This window comes from Chelon labrosus (genome assembly GCF_963514085.1).
Source record: "Chelon labrosus genome assembly, chromosome: 1".
NCBI classification, from domain to species: Eukaryota; Metazoa; Chordata; class Actinopteri; order Mugiliformes; family Mugilidae; genus Chelon; species Chelon labrosus.
The window spans coordinates 33,453,188-33,467,587 of record NC_140337.1 but is presented as its reverse complement, the minus strand read 5'-3'; the positions used below and the strand labels follow the sequence as shown (position 1 = coordinate 33,467,587).

General features: G+C 42.3%; 1 protein-coding gene across 1 annotated transcript in view; it reads right to left on the bottom strand.

Moving 5' to 3' along the window:
- Positions 1–14,400, bottom strand: part of LOC311499016 (coxsackievirus and adenovirus receptor-like) — an 82,373-nt gene that overhangs the window by 50,307 nt on the left and 17,666 nt on the right. The window contains exon 2 of the mRNA XM_084559833.1: positions 4,940–5,029. Within this exon, the coding sequence (XP_084415959.1) occupies positions 4,940–5,029 (90 nt within the window). The remainder of the gene's footprint in view (positions 1–4,939; positions 5,030–14,400) is intronic.

Sequence of the window (14,400 nt, the reverse complement as noted above, 5' to 3'; positions counted from 1 at the left end):
CTCTCTCTCTCAGCCAGGCCTACTGCATCCTCCTCATCCTGTTTGGTTTGTTGTACCCTGCATGACATCAAACTCACACCCATCCAGTCAGAAGGAACCAGGCCTTAAATGACTATTTGAGTTGTGCTTTTTGTTATAGCTGCTGCTCATGGTAGTAAAGACATGCTACTTAGTAAAGACATTCGCGACGTAAGTCGTGAATACTTTCATACCTGTCTTGACGTGACCATTACTTTTTGTAGTCAAACATGGATTATATTATGACTATATGAACAGGTGATCATTAAAGCATCATAGCATGGTAGCATCATGGTAGCATCATTAAAGCATCTTAGCATCATAGCATTGTAGCATCATTAAAGCATCTTAGCATTGTAGTATCTTAGCATCATAGCATCTTAGTATAAGGAAAACACACACTTTATGACAACTACAGATGTTTAACATGTGTCTGCTTTGTTATTAGCTTGTTGCTTACATTTACTTATAACATTTGAAAGACATTTCAATTTTTTTGCATTGTCTTTGATAGGATTAAAGGGTTCCTGTGCTTCGACAGCTGAGAGTGATCATCGTTGATTCATCGCCCTCAACCATCGCAGAGCAGTATCGCCACCTCACCCACACACATACATTCACCACACCTTCATTGCCACAGATTTAATTTAAGTATAACATATTACATTAATTTGTCTTGGATTAGATTATTTTACATTAGGTAGTTAGAGTTTAGGTAAAGGTTAGGGTTTAGGTTAGTTTGATAGGTTTGATAGCCTGTTAAGCTTTGAAAAGTATTTTGTCTTGTTTTTTTTTTTCTGTCTATTTTTTGTCAGCAGGATGCCTAGGAAGTCCAGACGTTCCATGGCGGTGAAGCAGCGCTGGAGGAGGCTCGACCTGGAGGAGCTGAGGTCCACCCCTTCCCCCCTGGAGGTATTTACACAGTAGATAAGCTTCTGTGCCACAATGACATCTGTCTGCGTGAAAATGGCTCTAGAAATGTTACATCTATTGTTTTCTCCTTAACTGCTGAGTTCTGTATGTGTTTGGTCTTAATGTTTCATCAGACGTCCCCCCCGGCCGGAGAGGAGCCTTCCCACCGACCCTGCTCTCAAGCTCGTCCCCCCGTTCGTGCTCGTGAGTATCTCTCAATGATCAATAAATTAATTCATTCATTCAGCATTGTAGCATCTTGGCATAGTAGCATCATACTATCACAGCAATATAGCATGGTATCGCAGACTGCTGCGGCCACTGCATCACTCTCGCGATTTCCCGCAGGGGAATTGTCTAGTTATTATTAAACTTTTTCCTACGGCCGATTTTCGAAACCTTTCAACTCAAATACCGTTCGTCGCACACAGACACAAAATACATCAAAACGTGCGTCTCGATCGGACTCGGTGTGCTTCTATACAGTTCTTTCAAACAAGATTTTTTCGCGACGTAGTCGCGAAAAAAAACGCGATCAATTTCCCATTGAAATGAATGGAGAAGCCCGAAAAAAGCGGCAACATTCCAAAATGTCCAGCTTGGCTTTGTCCAGCGATTACTCGGCCATGCTTTGTAGTAGAAACTTGCTTGGAAGTTTGTACGAGGCACGGGAAGTGTAGCTTTCTCTTCCTGAAAACGGCGTTTCGATACCTTTTACGGTTTGGTCAGGGTTGCAGTTTACGTTTGGTGAAATCTGGGGAAAAAAATTAAAAATCCCTCCCTCTGACGCTCACTCTAACTTCAGAGTTTCGGTGATATTCTGAAAAAAAAAGGTTCAATCTCATGTGGTGGCCACAGTTTTTGAGGTAGAGAGATAAAAAATACATAAAAACGTAGGGATTTTTGTTGGCTTTAAGATGGTGTTGGTTTGATTTGTGTGGGACGTACGGTTTGGACTGGAGGCTCCTCTGAGCGAGGAGTGCGGCGCCAGCTTTTCGAATTTTTCCCCATGTGTGTGTATGTGGAAATCGAGAGGGATTTCTCGACGATTTTCGTGTCGCATACTTTCTTTCCAAAACGACTACGGCCACAATTTTGGCAGTACGCGCGTGGCAACAACACTAAATTGTAGAAAACCCTTGGCTGACGCTCACGATGTGTTTGTTTTCTCGATAGCACTTGTAGTTTTTGAGATACAAGCATTTGTTCGGAGGGCAAATCCTAGTTTGCACTTTCCCTCTGACTCAGGCAGAGGTGAGAGGGAGAAGGAGAAGGAGCAGCAGTTGACCCTGGTAGCCATGACAACCAGACCCGAGTGGCGGGAAAAGAGTTCTCAGTGGATAACAGGATCTGCCAAAACATTAAAACCCCCCCAAACCATTACTGCAGTACTGTAGGGGGCCAGAACCTGACATTATGACCCCCCCCACTCCAACCCCCCCCCCACCCCCCCCCCACCCCCCCTCCCACTATAGCATTACAGACACAGACTGCCAAAACATTATGACCCCTCAACCCATTACAGGACTATAGTAGGGAGCCAGAATCTGACACTATGACCCCCCCCCCTCCACTCCATTTAAGCATTACAGACACAGACTGCCAAAACATTATGACCCCCTAAACCTATTACAGGACTATAGTAGGGAGCCAGAACCTGACACTATGACCCCCCCCCCCACTCCAACCCCCCCACCTCCCCTCCCACTATAGCATTACAGACACAGACTGACAAAACATTAGGGACTCTCAGAATGTTACAATGGGGAGACAGAACACTCCATGACCCCCCCCCCCCCCCCTCTCTCCCTCTCTCTCTCCCTCTCCCTCCTTCCCTCTCTCTCTCCCTCCCTCCTCTGTTGGTGCTATCACTTTATTAGGTAAGTGAGTTTCTAGAATTATTTATATGTTAAGTGTTTGTGCCCAACATAGCTGAACTGTTAATAGAAGTTAACTACTAGCCGCCCAATGTTTTAGCCTTAGGCTAGCCTTCCAGCATAGCTCATGTATGTTAGCGAGCTAGCGGAGCTAGCAGCTAGCTAACCGCCGCGGACTAAACCGCGGAGTTAGCCTCGAGCTAACCGCGAGCTAGCCTCGAGCTAACCGCAAGCTAACCGGGATTTAACCGCGAGCTAACCGGGACTTAACCGCGAGCTAACCGGGATTTAACCGCGGACCCGCGGGACTTAACCGCGAGTTAGCCGCGGGAGTTAGCCGCGAGCTAACGCGGAGGCTAGTGGGGTTAGCCACTAAAACTGTGTCAAACTGAAAAATATATTATTCCACCACATAAAGTAGGAAACGTTTATGGCTTGTAACAACATTAATGACAGTATATATAAATAATTGGAGTAATTTAATATAATATGATATTTTTAGTTAAATAAATAATGAGCTGTTGAACACTCATAAGAGTTATATTAAGTATGTTACATAACATTATTTGACATGTCTATTTGTCTGCGTATAGTTTTCCTCCAGCTGATCCAGACAGACTGCAGTGACGTCCAACATGAGACAAAGAGCTGGACTAACAGGACAGTTTGAAGGTCTTCACTTCATCGCTGATTCCTTGTTACAGCCTGGATGTGTTAAGTTTAATATTGACGTTTTTCTAACTGTAAGACTGTGCCGTAAACTGTTAAACTATTGCTCAGGTAGGAGTAATGAGTTTTATTGTTAAAATTATTATGATTAACGATCAATTATTACGATTTGCTCGTTCTTTGTCTGGGGATCCTAGTGAGGACACCCCTCTTAAAGGTGGGGGTGTGACGATCCCTCCCACTCTCTTCCTTATTTGATGCTGGCTTTCAGGTGGAGCTGGGAGGGGTCTGCTGCCTGTACCTGCCCTTCAGTTTGTAGAAGGGCGTAAAGGACGACCCTTCTCAGTGTCTCTCTCTCTCAGCCAGGCCTACTGCATCCTCCTCATCCTGTTTGGTTTGTTGTACCCTGCATGACATCAAACTCACACCCATGCAGTCAGAAGGAACCAGGCCTTAAATGACTATTTGAGTTGTGCTTTTTTTTTATAGCTGCTGCTCATGGTAGTAAAGACATGCTACTTAGTAAAGACATTCGCGACGTAAGTCGCGAATACTTTCATACCTGTCTTGACGTGACCATTACTTTTTGTAGTCAAACATGAAATTATTTGCAACGTAAGTCGCAAATATTTTCACCAGGATTATATTATGACTATATGAACAGGTGATCATTAAAGCATCATAGCATCTTAGTATAATTGCATTGTAGCATCTTAGCATCGTAGCAACATAGTATCTTAGCTTTGTAGCATCTTACTATCATAGCATCTTAGTATCTTAGCATCATAGCATCATAGCATTGTAGCATCTTGGCATAGTAGCATCATCATAGCATCGTAGCATCGTACTATCACAGCAATATAGCATGGTATCGCAGACTGCTGCGGCCACTGCATCACTCTCGCGATTTCCCGCAGGGGAATTGTCTAGTTTAAGACAATTATTCATGTAGAACTTTTTAACTCTGCATGTAAAACCACAGCAGCAACTTCCTCCTGCTGACTGCACTGAACTGTAGTCTGATCAGATGGTGTGGTAGTGGCATTTCTCAGTACAGTGTGGTCTCATTTGGCTGCTCTTAGTGTGTACATGTGTGAGTCTATCTTGTGGTCAAATGTGACAGTTTGTATAAAAAGCAGCAAACTGTTTGTGGTCGTCTACTTCTCTATTTCCACCAGAGGTGTTAAGAAGAGAAAAAAAAATGTGAAACCCTGCTGCTGCCTTTCATTTAATCTCTTCTAAATATATAATCTATTAATTCATGTGCTACAGGAGTGTTAACATAAGCAGCAAATAAACAGGACTGCTATCGTGTCCTGAATGGAGGAAGGATTCTAGACGTCAGAGTTAACAGATCTCAACAAAGAGATATTACAGAGTCTGAAGTCAGGGTTTGTTGCAGTGCAAACCAGTCTTGTTTGAGCAGGCTTTGGTTACATGCAGGTCATCAGATTAGATCTTACCTGATGGGCCCACACTGCAGATCTCTGGACATCTAGAGGGATGAGGTGGTGGTGGTGAAGAGGAGGGAGGATGATTGCACATTAGGACCTCTGCAAGGAAGAGTCACAGAATTACACAGATATTCCATGAAAATGGAGGCAGAACAGCAGAACGTTCATTAATGGAAATCTGTGGGCTAGGATGAAGGTGAAGCCTATTAAATCTAGGAGTATTTCTATTGTTAAAGGAAAGGTAGTAGATAAGAAGTTTGTTATAAATGATGAGGTAGTTCCCACAGTGACGGAAAAGCCAGTGAAGAGCTTGGGAAGATGGTATGATGCAAGTCTTAGTGATAAGGCGCAGTTTGAAGGGTTGAGGCAGGAAATGATTCAAGGCATTTCAAGCATAGACCGGTCAGGGCTACCAGGGAAGTTAAAATTGTGGTGCTGGCAATTTGGTTTACTGCCTCGGCTAATGTGGCCGCTGACGGTGTATGAGGTTGCCCTTTCAAAGGTAGAAAAGTTAGAAAGAATGATTAATTCATTTATCAGAATGTGGCTTGGTGTCCCACGCTGCTTAAGTGACACAGCCTTGTATGGGAAAGGCATTCTGGAGCTCCCAGTTACCAGCTTAACAGAGGAGTTTAAGTGTGCTAAAGTTAGACTGGAAATGACTCTTACTCAGTCAAAGGATCCAGTGGTTAGGAGTGTAGCGCCTACTGTTAAGACAGGGAGGAAGTGGAAGGCAAAAGAGGCAGTGCAGCAAGCACAGCTCTTAAACATAGGGATATCATAGGTCATGTACAGCAAGGGCGTGGAGGCCTAGGGCTGTGTGCAGGGAAACCTCTGTGGAGCAAGGCATCAGCAGTGGAAAGGAGAAAGATGGTAGTGGAAGAAGTACAGAAGCAGGAGGAAGCAGTTAGATGCTCGAAGGCAGTGTCGCAGGCTAAACAGGGTCAGTGGGTGAACTGGGAGAGTGTGGAGAAAAGGAAGTTGAAGTGGAGAGAGCTTTGGAGCATGGAGGCTAGCAGGATTAGATTTATGTTAGGGGCTACTTATGATGTGCTGCCAACTCCCCAGAACCTAAACCAGTGGGTAGGTGAGGATAATGCCTGTCCACTGTGCACTTGTGTCTGCACGCTTAGACATATTCTGACAGGTTGTAAGATTAGTCTTTCCCAAGGATGTTATACCTGGCGTCACAACCAGGTACTGAAATGTTTAGCAGCTGCAATTGAGGAAAAACGGGTGAATTTAAATTCCATGGCCGTTAACAGAGAGAATAGATGTATTAAGTTTGTACGGGAGGGAGAAAAGGCTAGACTATCAGGCATCAGGCATAACATGGGACAGCTAAGAGTAGGAGGAGCCTGGGAGATGAGGGCGGACTTAAATGGACAACTGGTTATCCCAGGTGAGATAGCTAGCACTCGACTACGGCCAGATCTGCTGTTGTGGTCTGAGCCAGAGAAAGTAGTTTATTTCATAGAGCTGACCGTCCCGTGGGAAGATAGAGTTGAGGAGGCTAATGAGCGAAAAAGAGCTAAGTATGCAGAGTTAGCAGCAGATGCAGAGCAGAATGGATGGAAGGCTTATGTCCGCCCGGTAGAAGTGGGTTGCCGTGGATTTGTGGCAAAGTCGGTGATTGCTCTGCTGAGCGAGCTGGGCATACGAGGGAGAAGCCAGAGGACTGCGGTTAGCAACATGTCCCAGCCAGCAGAGAGAGCGAGCAACTGGTTATGGGTGCGCAGAAAGCATGCTAGCTGGGGAACTAGCTAAGGTAAGGATGGCCGCATGTAGGCCTCGATTTGTTTGTTACGCAATTTGTTTGTTACGTGTTTTCGGCCCGCAGCAACGGGGCGAAAACACGGTAGATGTGTTTGTTTGTTACGTGGTTCAGTCTGCATCAACGGGGCGAATCATGGTAGATTTGTTTGTTTGGCTCGTGGTTCAGTCCGCATCAACGGGGCGAATCATGGTAGATTGTTTGTTACGTGGTTATTAGTTACTATATTAGCTGTTGATAGACATCGAATGGTGAGGGAAACAGGGTTGTGCAGTGGCGGTGTGGAGGGGGGTGACTCCAGGACGCTGGAAGTCACTGTTAAGCCTTCTCGAGGTGTCGTGGGCCTAACTTAACGAAACATCGGTGAAGGGAGGTGCCCACTTGAAAACCCCAATGACACGCTGCATACTGCTGTTGTCTTCTTGTTACGTGGTAGCTATGGTTAGCTGCTGAGCGGGCCATACAAGCCAGCAGCGTTTAGTTAATGTTTTACAATGTCTGAACTATGCTGCTCAATGGGCTTACAAGCCAGCAGCTTTTACTTAGTTTATGTAGATTATAGGTTAATTGTCATATTATATGAGCATAGGTTTGGTAGGGTCTCTTAGCTGAACAGGGCCTCTAAATGTGTTTTGCCTGGGATTTTGGCACAAGGGATTATAACATCTTATCCTGTGTATTACTGAATGTGTGTTTTATTCACCAGACAGTGATCCAGCTGCAGAGAACGTCACTTATGGACAAATAGAAATCAGACCAAAAAGGACCAGACTAAACCAAACTAAAAATAGTAAAAGGCTGAATAAAAGCAAAGAAAAAAAAAATAACCAACAAGTACAGCTGCTCTTTACTTTCAACTGTGGATAGAGATACCAGTCTCTAAGCTAAGCTAAGCTAAGCTAAGCACTTCCTGACTTAGCTCAGATCAGTATTCCTGGCTACAATTAGACTATGAAGACAAAAGAACTCTCCCAGTTACTCAGAGAAAGGTCTGTTGAACACTCACAGGACTGTTACACCAAAGCTTCAAGTCACTGAACATGTCCTGGAGATCAGTTAAATTCACCATTAAGAAATAGAAGGAATATGGCACATGTGTAGACCGTGCTGACAATCTGAGTGGTCTTCTACGGCTACTTGTAAATGTAGAAGGTAAAATGAATGCAGCAAATTTTAGGGGAATCCTTTAGGACAATCTGATTTAGTCTGCAAGAGGACTAGTATTTGGGACAATGAACCAAAGCAAACAGCAAATATAGACAGACAAGGTGAATGTGAAACAGCTGTTGGGAAATGTGTTCAGTTTGGCGTCTTGCTGACTCTGCAGAGTTGACGTGTAGAAGGAAGTCTATGGTGCTGGTTCCTGTCTTTAAGACTAACTGATGTGTAGTTAGTGTTTAACTTTGAGCTCTGGTCCACACTCAGTAGTTGTTAGTAGGATCCATTCATCACTGGTTTGTTGTGAGGATGGAATTAGACTTTCTGAAACCATGAGAGAATAAAGAGACAGACTGATGAGAACAGAGATCCTCTACTGGGAGTTTTTAGCCTCTCAAACTGTCTCTTGGTCCAATATTTAATGTAGAACTTTCGAAGTCTGCATGTAAAACCACAGCAGCAACTTCCTCCTGCTGACTGCACTGAACTGTGGTCTGATCAGATGGAACTGATGTCACTATGGATATGAAGGAAGGGAACAGAAGGAAGTCTATGGTTCTGGTTCCTGTTTTTAAGTCTCACACCACGGCTTTCTGAGACAGTTTTTGTCAGGGTGCTGGTAACTCTGACCAGTTGTCAGACCTCATTTGGAAACTGCTGACTCTCCATTTATTCATGCGGTCATGGGAGAGTCCGTCCCCACCACATGTGTTTGTGGACACACCTGAACTGGGACTGCATCTGAGGCAGATTTTGTAGAATGATGCACATCACAGATCTTGACTGATAATACAAAACCTGAAAATCTACAACAGTGTTTGATTTACTGTGAACTGTGTGGGTCTGTGTTCAGAGGTTCCACCAGAGCCAGAGGTCGTCTACTCTTCACTGAAGTAGTCCACCAGTCCACCCACTGATGTCAACCTGCTGGACTCTGACTTGTCCTCTCAGCCCCTAAAATATATTTATACAGTATGTTTTAAATGTCTTAATAAAGCTCTGTATTGTATTACAACATCAGCACCATGTAAATATATTAAGTATTTGATGGTTGCTTTTATAAATATATATCTTTGTTAATATTAGTGCTTTTATGTCCTCAGTAACTTAAATTTAAGTTTATTCGTGACTGTAACAACAGTCTGATTTCGCTGCAGGATCATTAAACTCTGGTCTCATTTGTTGTTTTGTTCTCGTGTGGTTCTGTGGTTTTTACCAAGATGTCAGGTGGAAAATATGACTTGTTTCATTTTGGTTTGTGCCGATACACACCTCTGTGCTGTGAAGAGCTTTAGATCTGTGTGTGTGGGTGTGTGAGAGAGAGAGTTCTGAGTCTTTATTTGATGAAACAAAACAAAATCTTTTTATATTTCCTTGTGTAATTAAAAAGACTGAAGACAACATAGTGAACAATTTGTATGTTCAAAATGTGCATTCCTGTCATTGGATAGGATAAAAAAATAAAGAAATAAATAAGTAAAAAAAAGCAAGGCCATAAGGGGTTTTGGGCTATCTGATCTCAGGCAGTTAGCATTAGCCTACCAAAACTAGCAAGCTGCCACAGCCCTGTGGCTACCATAGACTGAGATACTGAAGCAGCCTCCATCACAGTTACTAAGATAACTATGGAGTTAAAGAAGTACTTTACTAGTTTTGGGACCTGAACCTGGTGGTGAGCTATGGAAGTTCACCATGTATAACCAAGTTAACCACATGTTTGTCTTTGTCTTGGAAACAAAGGGAAGCACTGGAAACCTCAAGTCCCACAATCCTCCAGGTGTGAAAACGGACCCAGCAGTTCACTGGCTGATAGTGGCATATGACCTCTGAGGTCTTCAGGTCATATAAAATGCGCTGTTCGGCCTGTGTTCTATTGCTCTCTTTCACCTCTCTTCTCCTCCTCTCCACACCTCCACATGGAGACCCCCAGCTGCTCAGCTGCAGCTGTCTACCTCAGGTAGTCTGCTAACAAAGACCAGCTACTCCAGGCCTGGTCTCCTTACAGCAGCAAAGCAAGATCCTGCTTGAGGAATCTTCAGCCAACAAACAGAAGGTTTGCAGGCTAAACCCCCAACCAACAGGAGCCACAGCTAGTTAGCAGCAAGCTGCTAAAAAGCCACTTCAAAGGACTTCAAGGAGAGGCCAGTTTCCTTCCAATGTCTGCCATCAAGAACACACAGCAAGGACTTCAGCTTTTCTCCAGCTTGGCCCTTCAGTCAGGACCCACCAGCTGTAAATTGACTTTTCCACCAAATCTGGTAGTATGACCTGGGCCTAGTCAAGCTAAGCTAAGAATTGAACTGTGATTTTATGTGATATTTGTTTTTATTGAGTTGTTATAGAATAGTGATTTGATGTTAGTTTAGGTTATGCAACACATAGACTCAGGGTCTCTTGATTGCTAAACTAACCATCCTTCCTCTAACCTGGCACCTCATAAAATTCTTATCACACTCCACACACACACACCGGTATAAAGTACACTGTAGTTAGACCGTATGTTTTTATTCTTATTAATAAATGTCTTTTAAACATACAAATTGTCTGTTTAATGTTGCACATGAGTGAATACTGCCAACGTCTACCCTGTCAAGAACTTCAAATTCCTTCACTTTGACTAGTTGTTAATGTGGTAGTTTTGGTTATAGTTATTAAGTTAATTATTAATCACAAATCCAAATTGACAATTTAATAAATATTTGATGAGACTGATTTGATGGATTGGCTATCTTTTCCCTTCTCAGAAGGGTGGTGCCCCGAGGTGATCTAGAAATTCAGATCCAATTATTTAATAATATATAATTATTTTTGATAATTATTCATTATTTATGATAGCCAAACCCCAATATTGAGTGCCTTAGTACACAGGCCCAACATAATGGTGCCCCATGTGAGGCAGAGTACTGTTGGCAATTATTCATAATTGTGCAATATTCATTTCAGCATAATTTTGGTCAAAGCCAAAAATATTTTTGGACAACTTTTAGACTTGCCAGAAGTCTTAACGTTCAATCCCACTAGTCTACCACAGGAGAAGATGTCCAGTTGTACTTGCAAACAGGTTCAGTGTGGTAACAATTTATTCATAAACTCAAGCTGTTCATATTACACCTCCATCCCATATTGACACCTCCATCCCACATAACAATGGAGAACCCCTGTGTAGAGCAAGGTTAACGTCCTCTCCAGTTAGAAGATGGGAAAAATTTCCAGCCGACCCTAAGTTCCTTAATAATAATGATAACACAGTCCATCCCTGTACTGCCAGTAGGTACTAAGTACTTTACTTTCTTTGCAGTTAAGAAGGCAAACTCCATAGTTTCTACTCACTAGTCACACCTGCCACTATTAGCTGAGACACTAGTTACATGAAGTTATTGACCTCTGACCTTTTACATATTTAAACAGTGGACAGTCCTTCTTGTGTATCTGTCCAAATACAAAGTACTACAGTGAACCATTCAAGCTGTAAGCCTGAAATTTATTGTCCAAGAATTTAAATGTTATTTTTTTTTTAACAATGTTACTTTTGTTTGGTTTGTCGCACTATACAACACACCTCTCACCATATTGTCCACACATCCACACACTGCTGACATGACTGACTCCTTTCTTACCTACATACCACATTCATTTGTAAATAAGTTGATTCGGTTATGTTAAAATAAAACTACTTTTCGTTCTTTATCTGTGTGTCGCCTCCCTCCTTGTTGCCACCTTAGAGCCAGGTGGTAACAGCTCCTAAATGTGTTTAAAAGTTTAACCTCATTATGTTTGTACAACAATAGTTGTGAGTAGCGTCCTCTCTAATGCACTGGAAGACAAGAGATCTCAGCACAGCCACACACAGACAAACTTTGAATTTGACAGTCAGCATGTCATTTTCTCTCATGTCTTCATATTTAGTCAAATAATTGTGACTTCCTGGCAGAATGATCCATGTGCTTCATTTTTGTACATCATACCTTTGCCTCCATCTAGTGGGCTAATGGTGGTACTACCTGACAAACACTCAGTCATATAGTAGTGAGAGTTAGCTTTAGCCATAGGGAGGAAATATCAATCTTCTTCTGGATGTATAATGAGCACAATGGTAGAATGTGATGCTGTCCAGGCTAAATAAAATGTGTGTACATTATCTCCTGTAGTGGAGTCAGTAGTATTTTGTAGCCAGATTCCCTTTCAAGAGGTAGAAACCCAGTTTGATTCATGGGTCATTCATGTGGACCTGAGAGTTTTGAAGCTCTTCCTGATTTATTTCTTTAGTCAAGCTTAACCTCCCAGCACCCCAGGACTTAAGAGATGAACTCTTTAACCCTCTATGTACTGCAGGAAGTAAAACACAGAACACATTCAGAAATTCAAGACCTTGTGTCAAAAGTATTTTCAGATTCCCCGTCTCCAACCAAGTGACCGATAAACTAATAAAAATAAATCAGGGACACATCAACTGCAGACTCAGTTTACAGCATGTGTCTATATCCTATATGGAGAAGTGACCTCCCTCCCCCTGTAGCACAGAGCCCAAACCCTGTTTAGTCAAACGTAAATAAAACCAGATGAAACAATGATTGGGTTCATATGAGCTGAGATTTGTATTTGGATGTGAAACACAGTAACCTGTAACTCTGGTTACTGTGTTACAGGAAACAGACTGAGTACTGCAAACAGTTTCTAGGCGTCTACTAAAACTAAACTCACTGTCTCCTCTAGAACAACTCATTGGGCACAAGCTACTTATATTATATTGATATGTTATATGTGAGAGAGGGAGAGAGCAGACCAGAGAGAAAAATGAACAATCAAGAACAATCATTTGGAGATGGTTTATACCGCGTTAAACTCCTGCTATTAAAAATAATTGTTATATAACAGTAATGTAATAATGGACATGTCAGAGCTAAAGACACTTTGGTTTCAACTCACCAACAAAGACAGAAAGGACGATGCTCAGTTAAGTCATGCAGAGTGACGCTGATGTTGTCTTCCTCTTCCTTTCTGATTCTGATTCTGATTCTCTTCTTTTTTTCCTGACTTGAATCTCTCAACCTGACTAGATCACATTCAGTGGAAGGTTGAAATAAACCTGAAATAAAGCTGAAAGTCTCTAACAGTGACGACTCGTCAGCTTCCAGCACTCAATCAACCAGGAAGGTAGAGGAATGAAGGAATGAAGGGATGGGCGGTAGTCAAATTATAAAGAAATGTGATGACAACAAAATGAAAGTAAATAGAGGCTCTATGTGTCACTGACAATGATCTCCATGACAACAGCAACATATGCCGTCCATCAACCAACACCCACGTATTATAGATTATTATAGACATTATGTACTTTTACTTCTAATATTAGTCTGTCCAGGGCCACATTCAGTCAGTTAATTCATGTTCCTGTTAAAAAGTCATCCTTTAGTTCCAAATCCAGATTACATCCTAAATCTATGCAGTGTGTTGTTTAGCAGGCTGCTGTTAGACTGACTATCAGTGACTGCAGAGGTGATTTCTGATCAACTCTGGACGTATAAAACCCTCAAACATGTCCCTTTACTAGTGAGCGCTGAAGGTGTAAGAAATGTTTTCTCATCATGATGTTTTTAAACATCTGTGATAGGAGTTGACAGACTTGTGATTTTAATATGTGATGAAGGTCAAGTCGACGTCGACTTGTTGATGACATCACAATAGAAAGTAATGAAATCTATGCTCTTGATTTGAACACATATCATCATTTTCTGAGAGTTTATTGACTCTTGAACACGAGCCGCTGTCGATTGTAGACTACGTCAACACCATAAACACCGTCAGTCTGACACTAATATGTGATTGTCGCTCAGTAAAGTCTCAGCTCTACCATAACTACCATCTCTCACATGGTGCATTCACTGACATCAAGGGAGAAAAAAACACGTTCTACAACCACAGCAACAAAGTCAACTAATAGAACAAAACAGAACTGAACATAAGCACATTAACTTATCAATACTGTGATCTGCAGATATGTATAGTCCAGGGGTCGCGTTAACCGAATATTTTCCATCATTGACCGTTTTTTTTTTAAATGTGACGGAAAAATCTGAAGGCCATCCGTCATTTTGACAGATTGCAATTCACACCCCTGACCACTTGGTGGCGAGTGACCTTATTGATTGCCTTGCCTCTTATCGCAGTTTGCGTTCCAAACATCGCAGAACTTTTGTCGGTGCACGATTTTCTGGTACATCAATTATACTGATGCACACATCAGAGCTCGGCTAACCATATGTCTATGTCTAGTATATGCAGTCAATGGTTTATGTCTATGCAGCTAACGGCTACCAAAATGGAATTTGCATACCACCGAAGCACTTCAACACTACGGTACCGCCTAAGAGCTGTTTACGCTAGCAGTCCCGTTCAGAGTCGTGTCGGCAGCATTGAATATCGGCAGACGAAACTTTTGTTGTTGTTGTTTTTGTTACCATTTAAAGCAAATACTGTTCAAATTAAAGTGACGGGTAAAAATAGATTATGACTGGATTTTTATGACCCTGTCAGTCAA